This window comes from Neopsephotus bourkii, unplaced genomic scaffold (assembly GCF_033783945.1).
Source record: "Neopsephotus bourkii isolate Nb327-2 ecotype Australia unplaced genomic scaffold, CSIRO-AGI_Nbou_v1 NB_196, whole genome shotgun sequence".
NCBI classification, from domain to species: Eukaryota; Metazoa; Chordata; class Aves; order Psittaciformes; family Psittacidae; genus Neopsephotus; species Neopsephotus bourkii.
The window spans coordinates 15,145,696-15,171,704 of NW_026900709.1; the positions used below are offsets into that span (position 1 = coordinate 15,145,696).

The 26,009-nt window shown below is 37.7% G+C and overlaps 1 protein-coding gene across 4 annotated transcripts in view; it reads left to right on the forward strand.

Annotated features, from left to right (window-relative positions):
• Positions 1–26,009, forward strand: part of GRB14 (growth factor receptor bound protein 14) — a 64,708-nt gene that overhangs the window by 10,938 nt on the left and 27,761 nt on the right. For 2 of the 4 annotated variants that reach the window (XM_061343872.1, XM_061343862.1), the window contains exons 3-4: positions 19,988–20,099; positions 24,149–24,305. In XM_061343872.1, coding sequence (XP_061199856.1) covers positions 19,988–20,099; positions 24,149–24,305 — 269 coding nt within the window. Of the gene's footprint in view, positions 1–18,104; positions 18,232–19,987; positions 20,100–24,130; positions 24,306–26,009 lie in introns of those variants that run through there. The other 2 variants (XM_061343890.1, XM_061343883.1) reach the window with 2 other exon arrangements.

Here is a 26,009-nt window from a genome sequence, read left to right on the forward strand (position 1 = left end):
GTAAACTGATTTCAGTTTATTGTATTTACGTAACTTCAGAACAGGGAGTTTTGAAAGTACATTGTTGTTGTTCCCAGTGTTGTCTCATCTGGGAAACTCACTGAACAATGAGATCCATTTTTCCCCAGTGTCTTCATAACTACTCCTTACTATGATCTTAGGATAATATCCTTGTCATTCATGGACCTGAAGAGCAGCCATGAAAAGGCTATGCTGTGGGTTTTTTTTTTTGTTTGTTTGGTGGTGGTGGTTTGTTTGTTAGTGTTTTCTTTCCACTTCATGTAAGATCAGAAGCCAGTTGAAAAATGTTTTGAAAAGGATACCTCTTGAGTTATTTCTTATAACTTTTTATACCTTGTACTTCTGCCCATGAGACAATGACCTTATTAAGTAACACTGAAGGTTAGGCATTAATACTTTTTTTTTTTTTTTTTAAATGTTAAGTATACAGTAGGAGGTTTGTAACTTTGTTGGTTTTTAGCAGGTATTGGGCAAACACATAGGTATGAAAGATAATGTCAGTTTTGTGATGTTATTAACAATTTGGAGATAACTGGTGAAAGCTTACATTAGGAGTAGACTTAATGGAAAATTAGAATATGTACTTGCTGTGTCAACCAAGCCATACAGAAGACTTAAGATATTCAAAACTAACGGGTCTTTGGAGCAGCTGAATGATGAATTCACAGAATCAAAGAACGGTTTGGGTTGGAAGGACCCTAAAAGTCATACAGTTCCAATCCCCCTGACATGAGCAGAGACACCTTCCATTAGACCAAGTTGCTCAAAGCCCTTCCAAATACAGCCACTGAGACCGACAATCTTGTTTTAAGTATGATTAGGGGTCAGTTTGACCAAGTTATATCATACTATTACTGGGGAGAAGAAGGAAGCTGACACATGGGTAGTTGAAGGATAACATTCAAAAAGGGGTTCAGAGTTCATGTAGTACCTGTTTCTTGGCCAGTAAAAGGACAACAGTCTTCTGAGAACTATGAAATGACGTATTTGGAGATGGTAACTTCTCAGGGCAGGATTTGGGGTCTTGCTTTGAGTTATCTTGATTTGCCCTTGAACTGCGCCAATATGCTGTATTGTTTGGAGCACCTGGCTCATCCATGGGAAGGCTAGAAGGGGAAGAAGTGAAACTATGAATTGTATTGGTTCTTTTTGTGGTGTGTTAGTCTTATTATTAAATTTCTATTAAATGCTTTTATATGTGCTGCAATATATGCATGTCTAATATTCCTGTGAGTACAATTCCTACAGGATCAGGATCCGTTACCACAAGTTGTTTTCTTCCAGCAAAATTTTGAAGCTATATTACAGAATTTTGAGAACATGTTCCCATAGGAAATAAAAACTATGTGCCTGAAAGGTAAAAACCTAATTGCAAACACTTGACATTTATTATAACTGTCTCTAGTAGAAAAGGATGTTAATTCTGTAAGATTTGGAATGAACACTTTAAACTCGATCTCTAGAATAGATTTTGATTCTTCTGATTTCTCAAATTAGTCATTAGAGTTTTGGACTGGAGCTTAAGAGACAAAGATAGAAGTAAATAGATACACCTTAAACCTAGACGTTCAGTTGCTATGGATCTCTTGCGGCTATATACTCAATGTAAAATGAGTCAAGTTAAAACTGAACCTTTACTGAGCCAAGAAAATGGATAATATCTGCTGTATTTTAACTGGTTTTGTGGTTTTATTAAAAGCTCTTGTTTTAAAACTGACTGAACAAAGATCAAATGTCTATCTGTAAACAAGTTCTCTTTGTGACTTGACATCAGTTCCTTACCAGTTTTTTTTTTCCATCCCATGTGTCTCAATCAAGGACAAAAGATTTTGAAAGTTTAGGGAAGTATTTACTTCCTATTTCTTCAGAGTATTTTATTACTGTTTGGGAGCTGCAGGTAAAATTTGAGTTTTTTGGGAAGGGAGCTTTGTTCTTTTTCTGTTTATGGTGTTTGGTGTTCTTGTCATCAACAGAATTTACCTACGCTCTACTGATTTTAGGATTTCAGGAAAGTGATTTAGCATGAAAATAGATGCTTTGAGTCCATGGATTCTGAAGTGTTTTACTGGTGCCAGGGACTTGTTATGTAGTTTTTGCCACTTGAAAAATTACGTAGAATCACATTGTTTAACTTGCCAGTGTATTGACATTTCTTATGTCTTGTAGATAGCACTTTTTTCCCTAGACATTTTGGGGTTACTATAGAGTGTGCTCATCTCTAATGGCTGAGAGGGAAAATGCTATCAATGTGATCTAGTGAATTTTAGCATGGATTGTTGTACTGTTTGCTAAGTCAGTAATGAATGGTTCTAGGACATATACATTAGATGTGTGCTACGTGATAAAGTAACTTCCTATGAAACTACAGTAGTCTCCATATCTGATACATTATTGCTTGAGATGTTATGAATACTTAATATAAATAATTTTAGCAGAATGTCTGCAATTTTCACTGGTGGTGAGCAAACTGATGCAAACTGCTTGTTCAAGAGTTATAAAAGAAATATCAAATGTCACAGTTCCAGCATCTGTTTAACAATTTGGTTTACAACAGGATTATTGCTTAGTCATGCTGCATAAAAGCAAAAAACTTTTTCTGCTCTAAAGCACATTATGAGACCTTTAAAAAAGATTATAGCATTCTTTATTGTATAAGGAATGGAAAATTCTACTCTTTTTCCTGAAGAATTAAAAAAAGCATTACTTAGAACCACATTAATGAAACCAGGCTTGGTATGCAGGTGTTTGATACATAAAGTAAATAATGTAAGCAGGTTATCAACAATTTGAGTTCACAAAACAGTCTTAAATTTCATTCACTTGTAACATTTTCCTTGCCACATTTTCAGGGCTTTGTTGCACTGCAACGGTAGAAATTGTATTACTTTAAGTAAAAGATGGGGTTTGCTGCTGCTCTGAGTAAAGGCAGGTAAGAATCAGAATAAAACTTTATGGATACATCTGTTACGCTCAGCTACTTTCTTTAAACCTGAAGATAGAAGCACTGAAGAGTACTTTGTTTGATGGGACAAGACAGGAAAAAAACCCCAACACTGTAACCAGCCAGTATCAAATGCTAACACAGTCTTTAATCATTTGGGTTTTGTTTTTTGTTTTGATGGTGAAAACAAGGTTCTGAGTGATAGAAATGCATATTCTGATTATTTTTATAGCCAGACATATCAGTGTTGGCCTTTCCAAGGAGAGAAGATGAGTTTTCAAGCTCTTTGATTGTTTGATTTCCAGTTAGTCGTACCCCAGTGTCTTCTGTAATTGGTTTTGAGTGGGTGTCATTTACTACATTCTTAGTCTTTTCTTTGCACTGACTGTACAATATTTGGGTTTTAAGAAGTTAGGCTTCAAGAAACATTGCTAACTACTTTGTTCTGCTTCACGTTATCACTTTGAAGGATGGTGAGTATTGTGAAGAGCAGACATGAGTTTGTCTTCAAGAAGAGTAATACTGCCTGCAGTTATGCCAATAGCTCTGCAGAAAGGGGTACAGCATTTACATCAGTCTTATAATTCTGATTTTAGTATGGGTTGGTAATACATGTGCTTAGTGTAAATCATGTTTTAAATAAATATATTTAATATTTTTTTTATTTCTCTAGTGTAATAAATTATGTGAGGTACATATTTACACAACATATGTAATATATGTACATAAATACGTGTTCATAAATGAATTTGTTACAGTGGTTTTTTGTTACTATAGTACCTTATACAAGTTGATTTTGCTTATAGATTAATGTAGGTTTTAAATATGAAGTGTCATAATGGGATTTCAGAATGTTAATATATGCCTCTGTAGAAGGCTATGGTACCGTTTCTAATGGAGGATTATTGGAGCCTGGTTCCACGGGGTTTACGCCAGCCTTAAACACAAAATACTTTTTTCTTACCCCTGTTGGCTAGCCCATTAGTAGTGGATGGCCCGTTACGTATTTTGGGAATCAGGGTAACACTGGACGGTGTTTCTCCATGTCTGCTGTAGCTTCCCTTTTTATATTAACTCACTAAAAAGTGGAAACAATACAAAATCATTACACCTACATGCGCTAGGCTTGCCTAGTGTAACTCTATGCATTGGGAGTATCTGTGAAGTTAAAAATACACATGGAAGTGAAGTACGGAAATATGACTCTCGATTAAGGCAGATATATTAACTTCTAAGAAGTTAGTTGTAACAAACTAAGTAATTCATTAGTTCAATTTATTTTGTAAATGTGCAGATATTTTTCAAAAATTCAGTGCTGCCTAATCTGCCTGAATCACTCTTAATAAATTATTCTGTAACTCAGAGGCTTTTAATATACCACCAATGTGAAAAATGAAATTTCACTGTTTTAAATGGTTCTCATGAACAATTTTCACAGGACATAGCATATACTTTTTATGGTATTGGCATAAGTCCAGCAGGTCTAAAGTAGTATAAACATGTAACTCTTACTGATTTGGGATATATGTTATTCTTTTAGATTGCTTCATTGTTTGAGTTGGAGGGGAAGCCTGTGAACATACAATTTTAGTGTGGTTGATTGGTACAGCTTAGATTATATTACTAACTTAATGACATCATATACTACTTTTCTGGTATAGTAACTTCTCTTTCAGATTTAGACGTGTGCATGATATACTCTTACACAGTTTTATCCTAATAATTTGGCCTATCTGTGTTACAGTTCTCACAATTTTAAAAATTGTGGTTTATGTTGGTTTTTTTTCTCAGCTCTCATCCTCTCAATTCTGTGATTCCGTCCCCTTCCTCTGTTCCTCCCCCTAACACCCCACCTGGTCTCTAATCTTCAGTTGTCATAGTTATTTTATTTTTGGCTGTTCTTTGATTATTTGTATGTTAGAAAGGTCTTTGTTCTTGCAGTGTGTAGTTGTGCTGGAGTTCTCCCGTATGCATACAGCAGTACTTGGTGCTATGTGGGCGGGGAAAGATGTATAACTTTGCTCAATCTAGCATTCCTAAGGCTGGGAAACCCGATTTTAACTGAATTGTGTATTTTAATGGATTTTCTTTTTTTGCTGTTGAGAGATAGGCATCATTCTCCGAGAAAACTTATGGGTTTTTCTCTTTTGACAAATGCATGGTAAGAACATCTACTGTGCATTCTCTCCTATTTTAAAACAAATATTTTCACACTACTATCAAATTATCTGTCAACAGTTACTGGCTTTACTTGTCGTTCTCTGTGCACTTTGCAAGCCAAATGGCAGTAGCAGGAGGAAGCTGCACAGGATGTTGCCTTAGGTAGTTATTGGGTTACACACAGTTGCAAAAATTCTCAAAGGAATGTGTCCTCACTGAGGTCTCATTGCCAAATTTAATAGTCCTGTTTATGCTTGCGATGTTTTTATCTACACATATAGAATTCCTCCTGTAAGAATCTTCTCTCTATTCAGAAAGTGCTTTTGTTACTTCTGTAGCAATAACCTAATTTCTGAAACTGGAATACTGCAGGGAGGGAAGGTAGGAAGGCAGGCAAGAAAGACTTGCTTGTAAGGGCTAACAGTTGGGCATACATGTGCATGTGTAAACTTGGGTTTGTTTCTCATGGAGATTAGAACCTTAGACATCCCCTTTAACTTAAAGTAGAGCAAAATCAATTTTTTGTAATGCAGGAAGAATCTGGAAATGTAAAAATGTTGTGTTAGCACTGCATGGTCAAGAAGAACTTAAGCTTTAGCTTATAAAGTACTATTTTAGGCTATTGAACATCCCCAATCATTATTTCTTAAATTCATGGGATGGGTAATTGTGTAAGAAGTCTCGTTTTATTGTGGTATTTCTCCTCCCTCACAAAAGGTAAAAGTTTGCATTATCAATGTGCTCATCTGGCTGTTCTGCCAATTTCTTGAATATGTGTTTTTCTCATTTTCATTCCACATATGTAATGTGTCTTGTCTAAAGTTATTTCATACTTCTTTCTGGTTTAAAATAGGTACTTGCCACAGTTGATGTGTTTTATTCTTAAGTAATACATTTTTAACTGAAGTTATAGGGCCTCATTTAGTTTCCAAGGGTGTTTTTAGCACAGGCAGAAAAATTACTTGCTTAATAAACGTGGGGAATTACGCATATTGAGTACTATTACAACCAGATTTATAGTGTGTTGAGACTAGACATATAATTAATCCAGCACAGTTAGAGTAAATGTCTTCTTTATGTTTTGTGTGAATAATTTTGTGTATTTGTCTAAAATGTGTTTGGTTTGTTTTCTTTTTTTTTTTTTGTTTAAATTAGATTCTAAAGGTCACAATGGATTCAGAACAGTGTTTTACAGTCAGTTAAAGACCAATCATTAAATAAGATAACAAGTCTGGCAGACTTGTAGGTGTTTAAGTATAGAAGAGTACTAACACACCTGATGTTGGACACAAGGTGTATAAACAATGAGGGTTGTAGTTTTTTACACAGGAGCTGGGAACTTTATAGCATACTAGGTTACACGGTGTTAAAAAGCCTTGTGTACATAGGTGGTAGGTGGTAGGTATTGCAGCTGAATAATTTCCAGTCAAGAGATTGCATAGTGTCTTTTAAATAGAAGAAATATTGATTAGAAAATGAAGTTATGATTTAGACTGTGCAAGTCTAGGAATTTTATAAGCATGCAAATTTCAAGATTCTCTTGCATCTTTATTCCATTTATTTTTCTGGCCTGAAATCACATGCTGCTTTAATCAACACTTGCGCCTCCCCCGAGGAAAAAATGGTCACTTAAGCCAAATTGTACTGAAAATTAGTGATGTCTGTCTGCAGGCTAAGAGCGTGAAAGTAATTTTTCAGTTTTGCATTTGGGTTCCCTGATATGAAAGGCCAACGTGCTAATCCAGGAATTTTAAATAAGGCACTGTAAGTGACATGGTAATGGTGTCATTAAGTGGGTACCTTTTATAAAATTACTGAAGGCAGACAAAGCATTCATGTATGAAACATCTCTTTTTAAGGACAGTTTTAAAAACAGTCATTTAAAGATGCGTAAACGAGATTTGTGCCCTTTTTGTCTTTTTTTTACAGAATAAAAATAAGAGAAATACAATAATAAATAATATAATACAATAATAAAAGAAAGGCTAACATCCTGCAATGATTTGAACACAAATGAGAGGTTTAAGTGAGAGATAGGCTTGAGTGTGCTTTAAAGGCTTTAGGAACAATGTTCAGAAGCCCTGTGGTTGTCAAGGTGAAGTATTTGAATCACTGTAGTGACTTGTTCTTAATGGAATGTTTTGTTTTGTGACTTACTGGGAGCTCTGAGAGATGACAATGGGGATAACCACAGGTAAATCAGTAAGATGGGCCTAACTGGAAATTTGGTATAGAATTAAATCTTAGAGATAGATTACTAGGATAAAGCATCAGGATATGCTACTGCTGGATCTGCAGTTTGATACATACAGTAAAGGTATGTAAAGCCAGAACAAGAGTTGAGGAAGGTTGTGGAGGAGGAATATATATGGGAATGGGCAGAGACCCAGACTGAATTCAGGAGACTTGTAGTGTATTTTTGAAATAAGTTTGTGTTTAAAATTGCTAGAAGGCCAAGCTGCTATGTAGGCTCAAGGAAAAGTCTTGTCATTGTTGGTGTATCTGAGATAGCTGCATTTGGTTTGGGGATATATGTAATTCTTGCTTCCTCTTAATAATTCATTAAAGCGTCACAAAACTAGTTTTGGAAGTATCTACCTCAGATACCTGTTCAAGGAAGCATGCAACTTTCCTGTTAGCTGTGAAAAGATTCATGAACTGCCTAGAATTAAGTCATCTGTCATACCGTACTTGCAGATATTGTTACCTACTCATGGTAGAGGCTCAAGTGATGCTAGAAGTTCAGTTTGTGGATGATAAGGAAGAAGGAGAGTGGTAGGCAGACATTTTCTGTCATTGTGGAAGAGGTCTGGTTAGGTCCAGGGACTGTTCAGGAGTCCCTATTGACGGGGCCTCCTCAGGGGGTGTAGCAGTCATATGCCATTTGCCAGTCATTTCCTCCTTTGAATAACATGAAACTGGTAGAACTTACTACCATTTTTATCATGTATAAAAATGATCCCACATTTCATGTAAATGAAATCAAAATGGCACTAACTGTAGGAGTCCTTATGGTTCAGCTGCTGGAGTGGAGAGGGAGGATTTTTCTATCCTGCAACGTTCCAGTCTCTACAAGCAATCCAGTTTTACATAATATTTTATACAGAAAATGGTCAATGAGCTTGGAGTTTAAAATGTATAGTACCTTGCTGCATAGTTGCCATGAAGGTAGATAGGGATGCATGTGTGTGTGAGAGAGGGTGAGTAGTAAGTGCACAGAGCATTTTAAAAAGTCTTTTAAAATCTCAATGGTTTAATACACTTGGTCATTACTTGTCCCTCGTATAGTTTGACAAGGTTTAGTGGCACAATTAACTTTGAACTCTATCTCCTCTCTGTCTTCAGTTCTTGAACAAATCTTTGATATGTTTTATTTTTTTCAGTTTCTTCTTGCCTTCTTTGAACATCTAACATTCTTCATACAGTAACCAAGGAAATTGGCAGTGTTTAGTGCCCTGTTCTGCTCATAATCCTTTTCTGTTGGCAGAAATCCTTTGGAAAAAAACAACCAACAGCTTTTTCATCAATTGAAGAAAGTGCTTGGCCATTTTCTAGCTCTAGTACTTTAGTCTCCTCTTGAATAAATTAGGCTTCAAGAAGACAGAACTTGACCTTCAGACTGTGTTATCTAGCCTTGAAGTAAACCAGGAGCTATTGCTGAATAGTTATCTCTGCTGATAGTAAACCCCATATTGATTATGCTACATTGCTGTATATGAAGGGAGAAACTCAACAAACCGTACACAAGGTGTTGGTGTCAGTCCTGTGTGAAAAATCAAATTTTCCTTACTTACATGTCTTCCTTGTTTTACTTTCAACATGCTACAATAAGCAAGTACCTGAAAAATTAGATTTTGTTTTTTATAAATTGAAGATGCATTAATAAATACCAATTAAATTCATTACCTTGCATGAAGCAATGCTTCATATTTAAGCTTGCTTTCCTCCTCATTTTCATGCTGTTGCTATGGGTACTGGCCATGCCCTGTGTCTCCCCTGCTCCTTGTTTTTTGTGCCTGGGGGTCAGGAACAGAGGCAGGACCAACTCATCAAAAAGCCAGCTGCCTTAAGGACCTAAAAATGAAGTTCTGACTATATTATCATACACTGTGTTTGCACGACAAGGTTTCAGTAGTGGGGGGGGCTACAGGGGTGGCTTCTGTGAGAAGCTGACAGAAGCTTCCCCTGTGTCTAATGGAGCCAATACCAGCAGCTCCAAGACAGACTCGCCACTGCCCAAGGCTGAGCCCATCAGCAATGTAGCATCTCTGGGATAATGTATTTAAGGAGGGGAAAAAACTTGCTGTGTGCTGTGCAACTGCAGCTGGAGGGAAGATTGGTAATATGTGAGAGAAGCAGCTCTGGAAACACCAAAAGCAAAATGAAGGAGGAGGGGAGGAAGTGGTGTCCCAGGTAAGAGCAGCAATTCCCCATCAGCCTGTGGTACAGACCATGGTGAGGCAGACTGTGCACCTGCAGCACATGGAGCTCCATGGTGGAGCAGATACCTGCAGCCCATGGAGGTCCACAGTGGAGCAGATACTTACCTGCAGTCTGGGGAGGACCCCACGCTGGAGCAGGGGGATGCCTGAGGGAGGCTGTGACCCTGTGGGAAGCCCGTGCTGGAGCAGGCTCCTGGCAGGACCTATGGCTCTATGGAGAGAGGAGCCCATGATGGAGCAGGTTTGCTGGCAGGACTTGTGACCCCATGGGGGACCCATGGTGGAGCAGCCTGTTCCTGAAGGACTGCACCCCATGGAAGGGATCCACACTGGATCAGTTCATGGAAAAAATGCAGGCAGTCAGAAGGACTGATATTGGTGAAGTTCATAGAGAACTGTCTCCCATTGGAGGGGCCCTACTCTGGAGCAGGGAAAGAGTGTGAGGAGTCCTTCCTCTGGGGAGGAGGGAGCACCAGAGACAGCATGTGATGAAATGACCACAACCCCCGTTCCTGGATCTCCGGCACCACTGAGCAGGGAGAAGGTAGAGGAAATCTGGAGTAAAGTTAAGCCTGAGAGGAAGGGATTAGTGGTGGGAAGGGATTTGAAGATTTGGGTTTTTTTTCTCATTATCCTACTGTGATTTTGTTTGGAACTAAACTAATTTCCTCAAGTCAAGTCTTGTTTGAATGTGATGGCAATTGTTCAGTGATCTTTCTGTCCTTAATTTGACCCACAAGCCTTTTGTCACATTTTCTCTCCCCTGTTCAGATGAAGAGGGAAGTGATAGAGTGGCTTTTGTGGACACCTGGCATCCAGCCAGGGTCAACCCACCACAGATCAAAACTTCTGAACCAATGTAATTCTAATGTTGGAAATTTTACCCTCGTTTGAGTCCATCTTAGTCTCTTACACTGGGTAGTGACTTCCTGAAGTTTCTGTTTTGAAGTTTTCTTCCTTATTCAAGCCTTTATTTATATTTACATTATTTCAAGGCAACCTGTTTTTCATAGTTTAAAGTAGTTAAATGGGAACAGATTTATTCTGGCACAGTACAGTGCATAATACACTGTAGAGTGCCTAGGGAACAGTACAAAGCATAGCAAGTCAAACTTCCCAGGTCAAACCTTCCAAGAATACATATCCAGCTTCTTGAGCTGGAGTTGATAGGCTTTCATCACATTTGTAATATTTCATCATATTTCTCATACCATATTTCATCTCCTCTTTCTGTCAGATCCTAATGGTGGTCTTGGACTGCTAACCTATATCTACCAATATACATGCTTGGGCATCAAAAACGTTAACTTCCAGAGACATCTTTGGTTCCTTTCTTACCCATGCCTTCCACATCCCTGCTGTTACAACTTCCTGCTATTTGTCTTTGCTGATACCTTTTCTGTCTTGCACCACTAAAATTCTTATGAGGGACTGAGACCTGGGCGGAAGTGTTCACTTGATGCCATTAATGCTTTTCCTTTACTTCTTAACTAGAATTCTCTTTTTTCACTATTACTCAGTGCAGTCTGATTTCTTCACAGTCTCTCATTACTCTTGTACATTGTATAATTTCCATCTCTGACCTTTGCCCTAACTTAACATTGTGCTTTTTTCTTAGACCACTTAGACCGCTTTTCTGATCCAGTTAATTCCATTCTCCAAGAGGTTAGCAATTAAATGGTATTTAGACTGAATAGCAATTGGAGCCCTCTGCTTGCATTATGTTAGCTTGACAACCAGACTTAAGTAGCTCATCAAATTATTCATCAGCTGCATATGCAAGTCCTCAATGTTGTTATTTTTCCTTTGATCCTATTAATTGTAACTTGTTGGATTGATGTTTGTCAAGACTTTCAAGGCTTGATAAGACTTTCAGGATGATCATAACACAAATAAAATACATACATTTATGCTGATGTAGACATGGCTTATATGTGAGGAAGAGAAGCAGAAGCCAGACAGCTCAGAAGGCCTCTGAATTTAGGGTATAACAGCATGTGTATAGCTGAGAAATGTGCTACTGACTTCTCAGTTTTTCTGGATGACTGAAGGATGTTCAATTTACTTGTCTCATTTTCATTTCAGAACAAACCATCAGAGGTAAATGCTGTCAAAATACACTGAATTACTAAAGTGACTACTCTCTCCTTATGTTGCATTTTAAGACCAGCCAGCAACCCAGAACCATGCAGCGTCTTGCTCACTCCCCCTGCCCCACCTTCCTCCCCTGCTCCCAGAGGGATGGGGAGGAGAACTGAAAGAATGTAATTCTCATGGGCTGAGATAAGAACACTCTGGTGACTAAGGTATAACAGAAATCACTAGTGCTACCACCAATAATAATAATGGTAAGGGAAATAACAAGGGAAGAGAATACAACCGCTCACCACCCACTGACTGACACCCAGCCTGACCCGATCAGTGATCTAGCCCTTCCAGGTAACTGCCCCCAGTTCTACATCCTGGGCATGACATGCTGTGGTATGGAATACCTCTTTGGTTAGTTTGGGTCAGGTGTCCTGTCTCTGCTTCCTTCCGGCTTCCCCTCCTCCCTGGCAGAGCACGAGGCTCACAAAGTCCTTGGTCAGAGTAAACATTACTGAGCAGCAACTAAAACCATCGGTGTTATCAGCACTCATCCCAGGCTGAAAGTCGAAAACACAGCACGACACCAGCTACTAAGACAGGAAAATGACTGCTACTGCTGAACCCAGGACATCTTACTACTATATAATCCACTTCATATTATTTTTCTGTTCCACTTTGTTCACTTGATTTAGTGAGTGTGTCCTGCATTAGGTGACTATTACGTTTTTTCCAACAATTTCAGGGCCTGCTTTCCATGCCCGGGTGCTCCTGGTCTTTCTCTGTTCTTGTAGTGGTTTGGATTTGTCAGTAAAATTTGCTGACAAACCTGTAATAATGTGACTGTATAGTGAAGTTTTTACATGGTTTGAGTAGACTTATTAGCTTTATTGCAGGATTTACTCTTTATTTGGATTCTGTGCTTAGGCTTGAGGGAACAATGCTGTGTGAACAAAATGAAAGCCAAGTTGAAAAGTGCTGAGGGATAAAATGTTCTGTCAGAAGCAGTTAAACCTTGCTGTTATGTACCACCAGTGATTATAAACAGATACCCAAAGACAGTACTGAGCTGAAGGAATGTGGTAGTCTGACTCTGCAAAGTGGGTTGTTTTGGGTTTTTTTGTTTGGCAAAGTGCTTCAGCATTCTAAAACAACTATTACAGTGGGTTAATGTATATAGCCTTTGTTGTACCTGCTCTGGACGTTCCCTGTACAACTCCAGAAATTCTGGGAAATTTCCAAACTGTATCTTCTTTAGCTCAAAATCTAAAATTTGTGTGGTCTTATGAAATCTACATTCTTTTCCTCCTCTAATGATGTCTGTGGGAATACATCAGTGATAAAGGTGGTGACAAAGGCACTCTTTGCTTTGAAGCTGTGTTGTAGCTCAAGCCAGAAGTTTGCATAAGATTATAAAACTGAAAGAAGGTTTTAAGAAATGAAATTATTTTTTTTCTAACTTAAAAGAATTATTTTAGGCCACTGTAAAAGAAATGAGAAACTAATTGGTCTCTTAATGGTGTTATTCAGAAACTTGGTCTTAGTTTAGCAAGAGAGCTATGGAGAAACCAGCAACACAGTGTGAAAACCCAGTAGAAACAATAGGTACTTCTTTTTGTAGCCGGTATCTTTTTGGAAACATAGAGTGCAGCCAGGACATGGCAGTAACAGATTTGCTTTCTCTTGTGCTGGAACACAGCATTCTATTTATCTCTGACAAGCAAAGGATATGTTGGACAAACTGCACTATTAAATACAGAAAGCCTCATTTAAATAATGTTTGTGCTTTGACATAAATAAGGACAAGCTATTCAAACATGAGGTGGCTGATAACATCCTGCCCTTAACTCTGTTGTACACAAACCCCAAAAAAACAGAAGTGCATTTTAGTGGCTTTGCATTAAATTTCTCCCCCGATCTTTATGCCTGACTTCTTTGGAAAGTAGAGTAGTATATGGACAATTTCTAACATATTTCTAGTTTCTACCATATTTCTATCATATTTTGCACTGGTGCACTACAAGCATTTTTAATTTTCTGTTCCTTTTATATTTCACAATTTTTATTATTTATGAATGCTGAAGTTCCTCATTCAGTCAGATTCTTTGAATCCTCTTATATGATTTTCCATACCCTTTCTCTTTTTAAGTCCAGTTAGTCTAACTGGATATTTTTTCAGTAAGTTCCAACCCCTCTGACATGGGCAGGGACACCTCAGTAGACCATGTCACCCAAGACTCTCTTCAGTCTGGCCTTGAACACTGCCAGGGATAGCACATTTACCACTTCTTTGGGCAACCTGTTCCAGTGCCTCACCACCCTTACAGTAAAGAACATCTTCCTTATATCTAACCTGAACTTCCCCTACTTAAGTTTAAATCCATTACCCCTTGTCCTATCACGACAGCCCCTGAGGAAGAGTCCCTTTCTGGCATCCTTGTAGGCCTCCTTCAGATACTGGAAGGCTGCCATGAGGTCTCCACACAGCCTTCTTTTCTCTAGGCTGAACAGCCCCAACTTTCTCAGCCTATCTTCATTCAGGAGGTGCTCAAGCCCCCTCATCATCCTTGTGGCCCTCCTTTGGACTTGCTCCAACAGCTCCATGTCCTTACATTGAGGACCCCAGAACTGCACACAGTACTCCAAGTGGGGTCTCAGTAAATATAATAAATATAATAACATATCATATAATATAATGTGATGTAATATATTATCTTAAAATGTAATAAAAATTAAAGCATATTAAAATACAGTAATGATCAGTATAATAAAGTTGTGTATTACTATTAAATATGGAAAAGCTATGTAAAGTTAGGGCTTAGCAGGCAGTCTGGAAGCAAAAAACTGAAGTTACTAATACCATAAATTTACTAATGAGGCTAATAAGCTGTTCATCTCCACTAAGTTAACTTTTCACAAAGAAAAGTTCATGTGAAAGTACTCTTATTAACCTTAATGCAATAATCAAGCCCAATCTGAATATTGATCTGTTTAATTCAACAATAAGGCTTTTCAACCTAAGGGACTTTGGTGGCAAAATATGAAACTCTTAGCAACTACCAAGATGAGTTTAGTACCTTGCTAGTTATTTTAGCAATTTTATATGAATTTCATGGGAAAAGGTAGCTCCAAGTAAAGGTCATGGGTCATGCAGCATGTACATTTAGCCTAAATTATGTAAGCTTTGTATTGTGAGCTGTATTGGTTGGACATACTGAGCTATAAGAAAAAAGTGTGATGATTCTGACACCAAGACATGGTGATGCATAGCTAGAGGGGAGAATAGCTTGTTAACTGTACTTGTTCATAAGCTGGGTTATGTTATGTTCTCCAGTGAGTTTTACATTAATTTCCCTTGGTTCAGGAATTTTACCCATGTTTCACTAGATTGTTGTTATAATTTTTCATATTTATTTATTTTTAGTGGACTGGCAGATGTAAAGCTGTCTTGCCTTCCTAAATGAGATCCACCTGTCTGTGTACTGGGTTTAGATTAACATGCAGACTGTGCACTGAAGTTGAGAAGTGACCTATATTTGATTAGCTGTCTGTAAGTGGTACATACAAAACAGGAATAGGGAACCTTTTACCTTTCCCATGGCCAAGAGGTTTGTGTCAGATGTTAGTGTATGCACTTAGCATTACTCAATCATGTAATAAAAAATAACTAAGGCTTATTTTTATCATGGATCATAAGGCGTAGGCTCTCTACTCTGACTTAAAGGTTAGTATGAGTGTGAGCCTGAAATAACTTGACTACAGCTAGCTGTTCTGAGAATGAACTGTTCATTCTCTTTGTCTTTATTTTGCAGTCTTTCACTCCATAACTGTTTAATTTTCATAATAGCTCTTCTTTTGAAGGACTTGGGAAAAGTTACTGATACTAATGAATGTGAACTGCATTACCCCACTGAGATTTTTAAGAAGTATGATGATTAATCTAAACCATTCTAATAACTGCTATGAACAAGATGGGGAAAAATTCTCATAAATTTAAGAGTGGATTTTCACAGAGGCAGGTTCAGGTAATCTTAGTAGGCTATTACCTATCTTCCTGGTAATGGTGTCTCACAAATTCGTAATGCAACACGCCAAAATCTGACACAATAGCCCTTGGGGTTTTCCTCTTTCTCAGGACTCAACAGAAGTTTATACACTATGCACATCAGATGGCGAAAAGATGGAGCCTAGGCCTCCATTTCTGTTGATGTTAGGATAGACCGAGGTTTGCCACTTACATTTCTTTACATTTTAGACTGTATAACCTTCTGATAACTATTTGTTTTTTAATTTTTCATTTCCAGCGTTCCTTCAATTTGAACTGGCAATTTTATTTCACCTGTAACGAGTAGATCTGGGAGAACATGTTCTTCTATATCTGTTGTGAATAATTAATGCAGATAAATCATTTAGCTGCTCTGCAGTGTGTTTATCTTGAATTAGTGATTCTTTGACTGCTTAATCATTTGGCAAATTTCCTTTCATTTCTGCTATTCCATGGAATTGCATTATTTTAAATTTTTTGCAAATGATGCTTAAATTTCCTCGCAGCTATCATACACATCTTACCAGTTGTACTTGAAATACCTTTTTAGCTGCTTTTGTTTGGAATCTCCATAGTCTGAAAAAAAATCTCTTGTAAGGCAAAATAATTTGAGACTCTATTCAAATAAATTGTTGCACCCTCACCTTTTCTTATAAATAATGTGCATCCTTTTAAGAAATGTATTGTGGTTTTGCATTTCTTACTCCTGATTTGGTCCTTTGTTGTGGTAATGGCTGTTGATAGTGATAAAACTTTCACTTTCTGTGTTTAATCTGCATGTTTATTACTGCATGTTTATTCTTTCTTTCAGGATGTTGAACTTCACAACATACCTGTTACTTAGTTCACCAATCATAGTATAGTATTGTGTAGTTAACAATAATCGCACTTTCTGCTGTAGAAGTAGTTGTAGTATGAGTTAATTGTCCAAAGTGTGGAAATCACTTTCTCTATGTCTTGCCTTTTGTTCAGTTTTATACAGAGAAATGAAATCTATAACTGTTTGATTGCTATTTATAACTATATTTTGCTTCTGCTAGCCATTATTGAAAATGTGAATGTATCAAATTCATGATTAAATAATATTTATATTTTAACTTTCCTGTTGTCTTTCAAACCTTGTTTCTTTTCAGTTTTACTGACATTGTCTTTGAGATGATTACGTCAGCTTTGTCCTCATTCTGCCATTTTTTTCTAATATCATAATGTGATTGTCATAACCTTCATTTGAAAGGAATTTGGTGGTATATTTTCGCACATAGTTTATTATAATTTGGAGATCTGCATAATTTAACCTCCCTTTTTATAATAGAGCATATTTACACATCTAAAGCAGTAGTCCTATGAGTAAGTCTAAGTGCTTTATAAATCCTAATGAGTTCAATCTGTTACCCTGCTGTACAGCAACACATTTCAGTTCCCGTGCCCCATTTTACAAAAAGAAAACTGAGAGACTAATATTGACTTGCCCAAAATCAGATGGCAAATAGAGGACTGGACCTTTTTCCCTATAGCTAATCTCAAATGTTTTTATGTTACTTCTTCACGTTGCTGTTTACTTCCTTTTTCATGGGATGGTCAGTCTTGTGCCGGATTAGGTAGGGCACAGAAACAGTACTAAGCTTTTGGGGGAAGGGAGTAACTGTGAGATATTGACAGCTGCTCTAGTGCCCAGAAAATAAATAGAAATTATTTTAATTGATAATGTGCACATACTGCTACCACGAAATTAATCATTTATTTGCATACCTTCTCACAGAATATTTATGCCTAAAAAAATCATGTTTTGAGTCAAGAAATCAATGAATTGTTAGAGAATTTGAGCTTGTCAGTGGTTTTATGCGAATAAAGGCTCACAGAAACATGTACAGGACAAATTTGGGAAAGCTTCTGTTGTGTTGATTGAGAAAATAGTTGCTTTACAATGAGCAGCTGTAGTTTACCATCATATGCACTGTGGGTTTGATTTGGTTTGGGTTGGGGTCTTTTTGGCCTAGAAATCCTCCCCTTGGATGGAAATATTGGAAGCTGGCCTTTAAGCTATAGACAGGGATACTTAAAGGGGAAGTCTTTCATTCACACCTGGTAATGAAGACGGCAAACTTTATAACTTTATTGACACTCTTATTTTTTTTTTAACTGGTTGGGAGTTACACTGTCCTTAAACGTTTTTATGAATGCAGAATTTTGCCAATTCACTCTAAAATCAAGACAGACTATTTCTAGAAGACATAAAATACTTCAAAATGCTGGAAATTTCCAAGTACTTCCGTTGTAGCTCAAATACACTCCAAATTCCCCTACCCTTTGCCAATATCAATAAGCAAAAAACTTTATCTAGCAGGGGGCAAGGTTGGAAGTTGGAGAACAAATGCTTCAGGCAAATAGCCTGTTAGCTGGCACTAAAGAGAGAGGTTAGCACACTATCAGACAGGATCTCAGGGGAAGTATGGCACCCTGGAGTGTAAGACTTTTTCAAGGCCTGGTTTTGCATACAATAACTCTACATTTAACATAAATGTGACTGAAATTGTAATGTAAGTACAAAATGTGCAATGTTTTATTCATGGGGGAAAAATAATTGTAGAAATGATGAGCTAAACTTAGGAGCTTGTATCTTTATAAATGAAAGTGCCCTGATTTTTATTTTTTGGGTTTTTTAAAGGGTCTGATTATTGATTATCCATACTGTCTTAATGGCTGTAAGGGAGCATTAAGAATCATGTAAATGTCAGGCCATTTTGATGCAGGCACTTAAATATGGACTCCATGTGCTGAGTGGTTCTTTTTTTGTTGGATCTACCTGGCTTCTTTCACATGTTAGAAATTATTTTGAAATTTGAAATTCCTCAGTGCAGGGTACGGTCTTTCCATATGTTTGTGCTGTTTCTGCAGATTGGAACTTTCAAAACAGATGGCTTGAAAATTTTGAAGAATCAGACTTGGACACCCTCTCTTAAAAGTGTACGAAACATATTATTTAATTATTGTAGTGGAGATGATGATTGAGTGTGAAAGAAGACCTGGGGGAGTCCAGCCTTCTATTGCTCCTCCTTCCTCCCACACTGGTTGCCTTATGTGCTCTTTTACTTATTCTCTTAAACAGTTTCTGGGTTTTTTTTTCCCCATCTGATTATTTTCTAGTATAAAAGCTCAAGTCTTCTTTTTCCTTTTCCTTTTCTGTGTTAAATACTATATTATATTTGTCAACATTGATTTTACATTCTGAGTTCAGACGATTAGTGAAACACAATATATTTTAATTTGAAGCAACATTTCTTAACAAAATAATTTTTTGGAGGGATAAACATGCATTGCACATACTTCTGGGATCTTGGCTGATTTTTAAGATACTGAAAAATGGAAAGAGAAAGGCTGTAATTCCTTGCCTGCTCCCATAGGCAATGAAAATGATTAATACTTGCCATGCTCAGCTTGGTACTTTCTTCTTATAAGAAGACCTTGGAGTTGCTAATTTCTTACTTCCAGTGGCTTAAATGGAATCTATTGAGATGTTTCTTTTTCTGGCTCTGGGAACAACTAAAATCTCATATTTATAAAGTAGGCAAGAAAGGGAAAATTTGAACACTACTGAGGCAACTTTTTAAAACTTTCTATTTAAAGGTATAGTCAAGGGAACTTAAATAGCTTGAACAAAGCTTGAGAGTGTGCGGTAATGAAAATGGTGATGACAGCTTCTCTTCAATTAACAATTTTTTTGTTGTGTGTGTCCTGGGTTCAGCAGTAGCAGTCATTTTTCTCAGTCTCAGTGGCTGGTGCAGTGCTGTGTTTTCGACTTTCAGCCTGGGAACAGTGCTGATAACACCGATGGTTTTAGTTGTTGCTCAGTAATGTTTACTCTGACCAAGGACTTTCTGAGTCTCATGCTCTGCCAGGAAGGAGGGGAATCCGGGAGCAAGCAGAGACAGGACATCTGATCCAAACTAGCCAAAGAGGTATTCCATACCACCGCACATCATGCCCAGGATGTAAAACTGGGGGCAGTTACCCAGAAGGGTGAGATCGGTGCTCAGTTGGGCTGGGTATCGGTCAGTGGGTGGTGAGCAGTTGTATTCTCTTCCCTTGTTGTATCATTATTATTATTGGTAGCAGCAGTGGGTTTGTGTTATACCTTAGTTACTGGACTGTTCTTATCTCAACCCATGGGAGTTACGTTCTTTCAGTTCTCCCCATCCCTCCAGGAGCCAGGGGGAGGAAAGGAGAAGTGAGCAAGTGGGTGCAGGGTTCTGATTTATGGCTGGGCTTAAACCAGGACAGTGTGTTACTTCTCAGTCAAATTTTCAGGGAAAGAATAGAAGAGAGTGGGAATGACTGGACAGCCCAGTACATGATGGTAACTGCTAATAAAGAGGTGGTCACTCAGATTTCCTTATCTCTGTGGGAGGTGCGTGTGACTGCATCTTTAGCATAATCCTGCCACCCTTTAATTCTTAGAGCATCCCCTATTTCTGGCAAAAGAAGTATTTATTGCAACATATTTCAAAGGAAATATGGGATTTTGAATTTATCGTTATTTATCTAAACCAATCCCCATGGGACAAATACATTCCCAGCAAATCCTACCGGGGACTTTCCTTCAACACAGCAGAAAGCACAGAACGAGCAACTTTTTCTAATTAAAAACCTGTCAGAGGTCGCTCTAACTCATGAGATTTACACTTCATAGTCAATTCATTAAAATAAGATTGTAGCAGAAGTTCATAAAGGTCTATTAGATGACTGTTGTCTTCAGCTGTATTTGACTCCCTTGCAAGGAAAGAAAAAAGGGCACAGCATTTGTGTTTTATAAGATAACGTGTCATAGCTGTGAGCGGGGGTGATCCATTGTCCTAGACTCGCTCAGGATTTATTTCACTATGCTGAGAAAGCCAAGTGAAAATACAGAGAGTATAAACTGTGTGTGGTTTCTTTTTCCCCATTGTTTTTTTGTTATGTTGTTTTGTTTTAGCTGTGCTCCTGTAGTCCAAGGCCACCTCCAAGGCTTCCCACTCCCTGAGTTGAATGGCCGCAGGCAGCTCATTATTATGACTTGTGCTGCTGTCTTCAGCATTTTAAAAAGTCTTTTTCTATTTCCTCAGCAATAAGAGTGTAGTCATTTCTACTGCGACTCTTAACCCTTTTAAAAAGAATTTCTTTAAAAATCATCTGTCAAGGGCCTCAGCTTGGGCTGTACGTGCTCTTGCTGTGAAACAAGCACACCACCTAACTTGATGAATACCTGGAGAAAACTACAGTGGCTAGTACATGTTGGCAGGCTCCCTAGCCAGGGCACTGGCATGGATTCTTACCCTGCATTATGGAGAAATGATTGAGATATACAGTATTTTAGTTGAAAGGGACCTACAATGATCATCTAGTCTAGTACTAGGAAAGTCACTTTAATTCTCGCCTTTTCTTTCCCCTTCTATACTGTCTCTCTCCTTTCTGGCACATTAGCTTGTAAAATCTTTTAGATTCAGCCTCATACAGACTAACTGAAGAGGCTAATGAAGCTGTCCCTGACCTTCAGTGCTGCCCGGAGTAGGACATGTTTTAAGGTGATGGGTTTAAGGTGTCCACTCACGTATATAGCCTCTACCTCATTCACAGCACAGCATATGAGACACTTCTTTTAACTTCATATTTCAACCTCTGTAAATACTGCAGGATTTTAAATAATTCATACTGCTTTATCCTGGACTGCAAAACATCATTTCTGTGTGACTGGAGCAGGAGTTTGGTGTGTCTGTGTGTATGGGACATGACCATACCGCAAGCATGCTGCATTGCTAACCGGTCCCACTTGGGAATGCTGCCAAAGCATAGATATCTTAGAAAGCCAACCATGGCTGCTTTGGTAGTATTGGTCATTCAATTCAATGTCGATGTGGTCTTCTTGCCTTTTGTATTGAATGTTAGTAGTGGGATGCAGCTTAGGCCTGTGGAAACCTTGGATCTACTTTCTCCATATCTGCCTCTTTGTGGGAAGAGTCTTGCTCTGAGGTGGTCGATTCATGAATAGAGGCAGATTTCACCACTTTTAATGATTACTGTATCCTGGAGATTGGTGTTGTGGCAAGGGTGGCTGAACCTTGTGTGGAGCTCTTGAGCTGTCATCACTTATTAGCTGAAATATTAAAGCAAATCAGTACAGACTTCATGCTGATCTAATACACAGGGCCAAAATTTGTAACAGAACTGGCATATATGTAGTTCCATAGTGAAAAACAGGATTATGAAGAGGAGTAAGGCCATCAAGGTGCTTTAATCACTATGTGGTTTTCAAATGGAGTCCTTTTTCCTTGTTCTGATGTTTAGAAATCATGGGTGAGCTGACCTGCTTTGGGGTGGAGGTCAAGGGAAAATTTTTGCAGTTAGTGGGAAAGAAGCACATGGCAGGAGATAAAGTTGTGGCTTTTTGCTCACTTACCTGCCAACTTTAGCACAAAACAGCGGGAGCTGCTGTAACAAGTTAGGGCAACAATACATTGCTGATTATTCATTAGATGCTTGAAATCAGCATGTGTTTAGTAAGGCAGCAAATTAAGGACTGACTGACAATAACATGTTCATTTGTCTTTAAGAATTTGTCTAATGAAGGGCTTACAACCGTATTTAGGTTTTGTGTATAAAGTTCAGGTGAGGTGTGTGATGTATTCTGATGAATATGGATGAATTGAATAAACTGAGAGGATTTGGGGGGTAAATTCAAAACATCTTTGATGCTCTTTGTCTTGATGATGCCCCTGCTTTGGCACAGACAGGGTAGGCAGGGTAGTTTAACCTGTGCTGAATTCCTTGCTGCTGTGGCCACTGTGACTAGCAAGTGAGCTGCTTAGTTTTTCCAGTGGCACAGTACACAGCAAGCACTGCGCTGGGGATGGACATTCAGACTCTCATTGTTTTGGTAGAGAATGAATAACACTGTTACTTCACAGCACTGGAAAATGTAAATATTGGCGAATAAATCTGATTCTTGAGGATGAATTGTTATATTTACTTCCCAGTCTCATGACATTGAGCAGCTTTCCAGTGAAAATGCTTGTTTGAAAATACAAGGTACTGCATACCAGACCTGATAACTTAGTGTGTTTCTGAGTACCTGGAAGACTTTTATGGCATGCTTAATGTTGCATCAGATCTTCTATACCTGCTGTTCATGTTTATCTGCCCATGTTTATAATAAAATATCAAGTGTCTCTTTTATTCTGGGGACTGTGTTACCATTCCCACATATAATACCACAGATAGGAGTTGATCCTTCTGTGGGGACTGTCAATATTTTTCACTGTTTGTATTTTATCTACTTTAAAAAAATGCAAAATAGAGGAAATCTAACAGAGTACTGGGTTTCTTGACTTCTGTGAGGAATACAAAATTATTTTCTACTCCTATACCAGAAAAAAAAACCTTCTGCGTTGACCTTAATGGGCTTACTCACTGTGGGGATTTGCATCAGTTCCATCCAGTTGAGAGATTCATCTGATTCATTTGATTAATTCCCCTTCAGATAAAGAAAATACAGAAAAAATACCTAAATGGTCATGCCTTCTTTTAATCACTATGCAGTAAGACTTCCTAAACCTCTTCATTTGAAACTAAGCATCAGCAGGGTTACTTTCACCTCTTCAGAAAATGGACACCCATTCTTAAGGACTCTTAAAATATGTAGCAGTGAGAAAAATAACTGACATTTAAAAGTGAAGATGACAGGATAACTCATGAGAATTTGCACTGCGTCCTCTTCCTCCCCTCCACACCTCCTCCAGTAGAATAAAGAAACTTGGAAAAAATACTGAAAGAACACAACAAAAACTGCATATTTGTGATAAGATTTTTTGCATCTATGTCTTTTACAACATTCTGTTTACTTCTCTGGTCCTCATATGATGGTAATTTTTTTCACATGTATGATATTTTTCATTCTTTATGTTTGTATGTCTTTTTATGAGCTCATAGCTTCAGTTCTTGCTTGTGAAAATCTGAAGCATGTCTGTAGCATTTCTCATTTTATTGTCTATAGAATTATGAGCTTCTTGAATCTGATTGTTCTCTGAACTAACTCTATATCAACTCCTACAGTTCTGCAGTCACTGAATTCTTGAGTTTCACGGTTTATCCTCTGTGATTTCTTCTTTAGCTTATGTAAGAATGTACGTTTTCACCAGGTTTATTTACCTCTCTATTATATATGTTTTTTTAAGTGAATGCAACAATCTTTTCAGTGTCTTGTGGCAAAAGATGACCAGTAGCCAAACTTCAAAGGGGGATACGCTTTACTCAGCTGTTATGTCCTCAATTACATCATGCACTAGAGAGAAATGGCTGTCTTTAGTATTGCATCCTATATGTATAGGTTCTTGTCTCAGTCATGAATATGAGAGAGGAATGTATTTGAACTAACTGAATCAAAAGTTAAACTTATGGATATTTTAGTTTTTTTGTTTATTGCAGGTAATTAAAGTATATAGTGAAGACAATACTAGCAGAGCTTTGGAAGTACCAAGTGATATAACAGCCAGGGATGTATGTCAGCTCTTGATACTGAAGAACCACTACATTGATGACCATAGCTGGACTCTATTTGAACAACTTACCCACACAGGTTTAGGTAAGATTAATACCATACAATTGTATGGCAGTAAACAAGGTGTTTGGTTTTCATTTTTGCATAGAAGTACAATTGTTATAGAAAGGCTTGGAAGCTAAATGATGGAGGACTTGTGTGAATTTATTCTTTTGGGGGCTTGTTGCTTCTGTTTCTCTTTTTGTTGAAAGCATAGCTATAAAGTACATTTTGTCATAGTGCATTTGCCTCACACTACTTTTTCTGCATCTGTAAGAATGATTTGGAAGATGCTGCCCATTTAAGGTTCTCAATGCAAATTTTTTCTCACTCTTCCTTGCTTTCTTTGTCAGTTCTTTTTTTTTTACTGGTATTTCCTGCTTGTCTAGCAAGACAACAAAAGCTTTCCTGTTTCCAACACACCTGGGTGAAATCTCTGACATCAAAGACAGAAAGCAGTTACACACTGCTATTCTATCTGGACAATAGGACTCAGTATTCAAAATCAACTTTAAAGTAGGCTGTCAGTATTTTCTTTTAATGCACTCAGTTTGGCTACATCTGTTGTGAACTCTAGGACAGGATTATTTAAAAGGCAGAACAAAACCATTCTTCTAAACTCCAGTTTTGGACCAATGAGCTATGTTGAAGTGACGTTATGCTTAGTATTTTAAGTTGCTGGAAATGAAACACTCTGAACCCCTTCGACATCATCAGTACTCCTTCTCTTTCTGCTACACAGTTTAAAAGGTGTAATCCATGGTTTCACATTACAACTATGGTTTTGCCTTCTGGTCTCTGTACCTTTTTCAAGTGTAGAGATGTAATTTTGCAGTGTAAAAACACATTAAGATAAACTAATACAAGGACAAAGGGGATGTTTGCAGAGACGTAAGAAATACAGAACACATGAAAGACTTCACTCAGCAAAAGATGAGTTTAGAAGTCCACTGCTAGGATGTGGTATTGCACTGATACTCTAGTCAGACAATCTTACTTTTACAGCAGTACTTTTCAGTTCTGTATTGTGTTTGGTTTTGATAAGGAACTATATCGGAAAAATTTACTAGAAGACAAATACCATTAGAAAAAAAAAATCTGCTTTAAAAAAAATCTGCTTTCAATTTCATGTCTCTGAAAACTTCCATATTATTATTTAACTTTGGCACTGTACTAGTTACCAAATATAGTACTTCTGCAATTTCAAAAGCAGTTCCAGCTGCCCAGTGCAAAGCGCTGCTTGAGAAAGATAATGTTTTGGGGCCTTCCTGCATCCTAAAGCACATAGAAAACTTCTTGGAGTCCCTAATTCTCAGAAGAGACTGCACTGATATCTGGCAACTCCAATACTGTAGATTTTTGAAAAAAAACCTCACCATCAACAAAAAAACAAACACCCCCTCCCTTCCCCCCCTCCCCAACCATGGAGATTTATATCCATGGAGATTTATATGGCTAAAAGCCATTGTTAAACTCTCTTTCTGTGTATTTACCTAGGGAGTCTGGGCTTGCGCATTTGTTTAAAATAACTGTGCAGCTCTGACTGTATTATGTTGAACAGCCATATTTTAAAGATGAACTACAAAAGCTAAACCTGTTTTCTGCCCTTTTCTGGTCCTTTATCCCATGAAGGCAGTCACAAACATTTTTCATCTTTGTTTTTGTTGCCTTGTAACATTTCAAAGATATTTAAAACCTTTTGCACTGAATGTATCAGTTGTAAGATGCTTCCAGCTCAGAGTAAGGTCA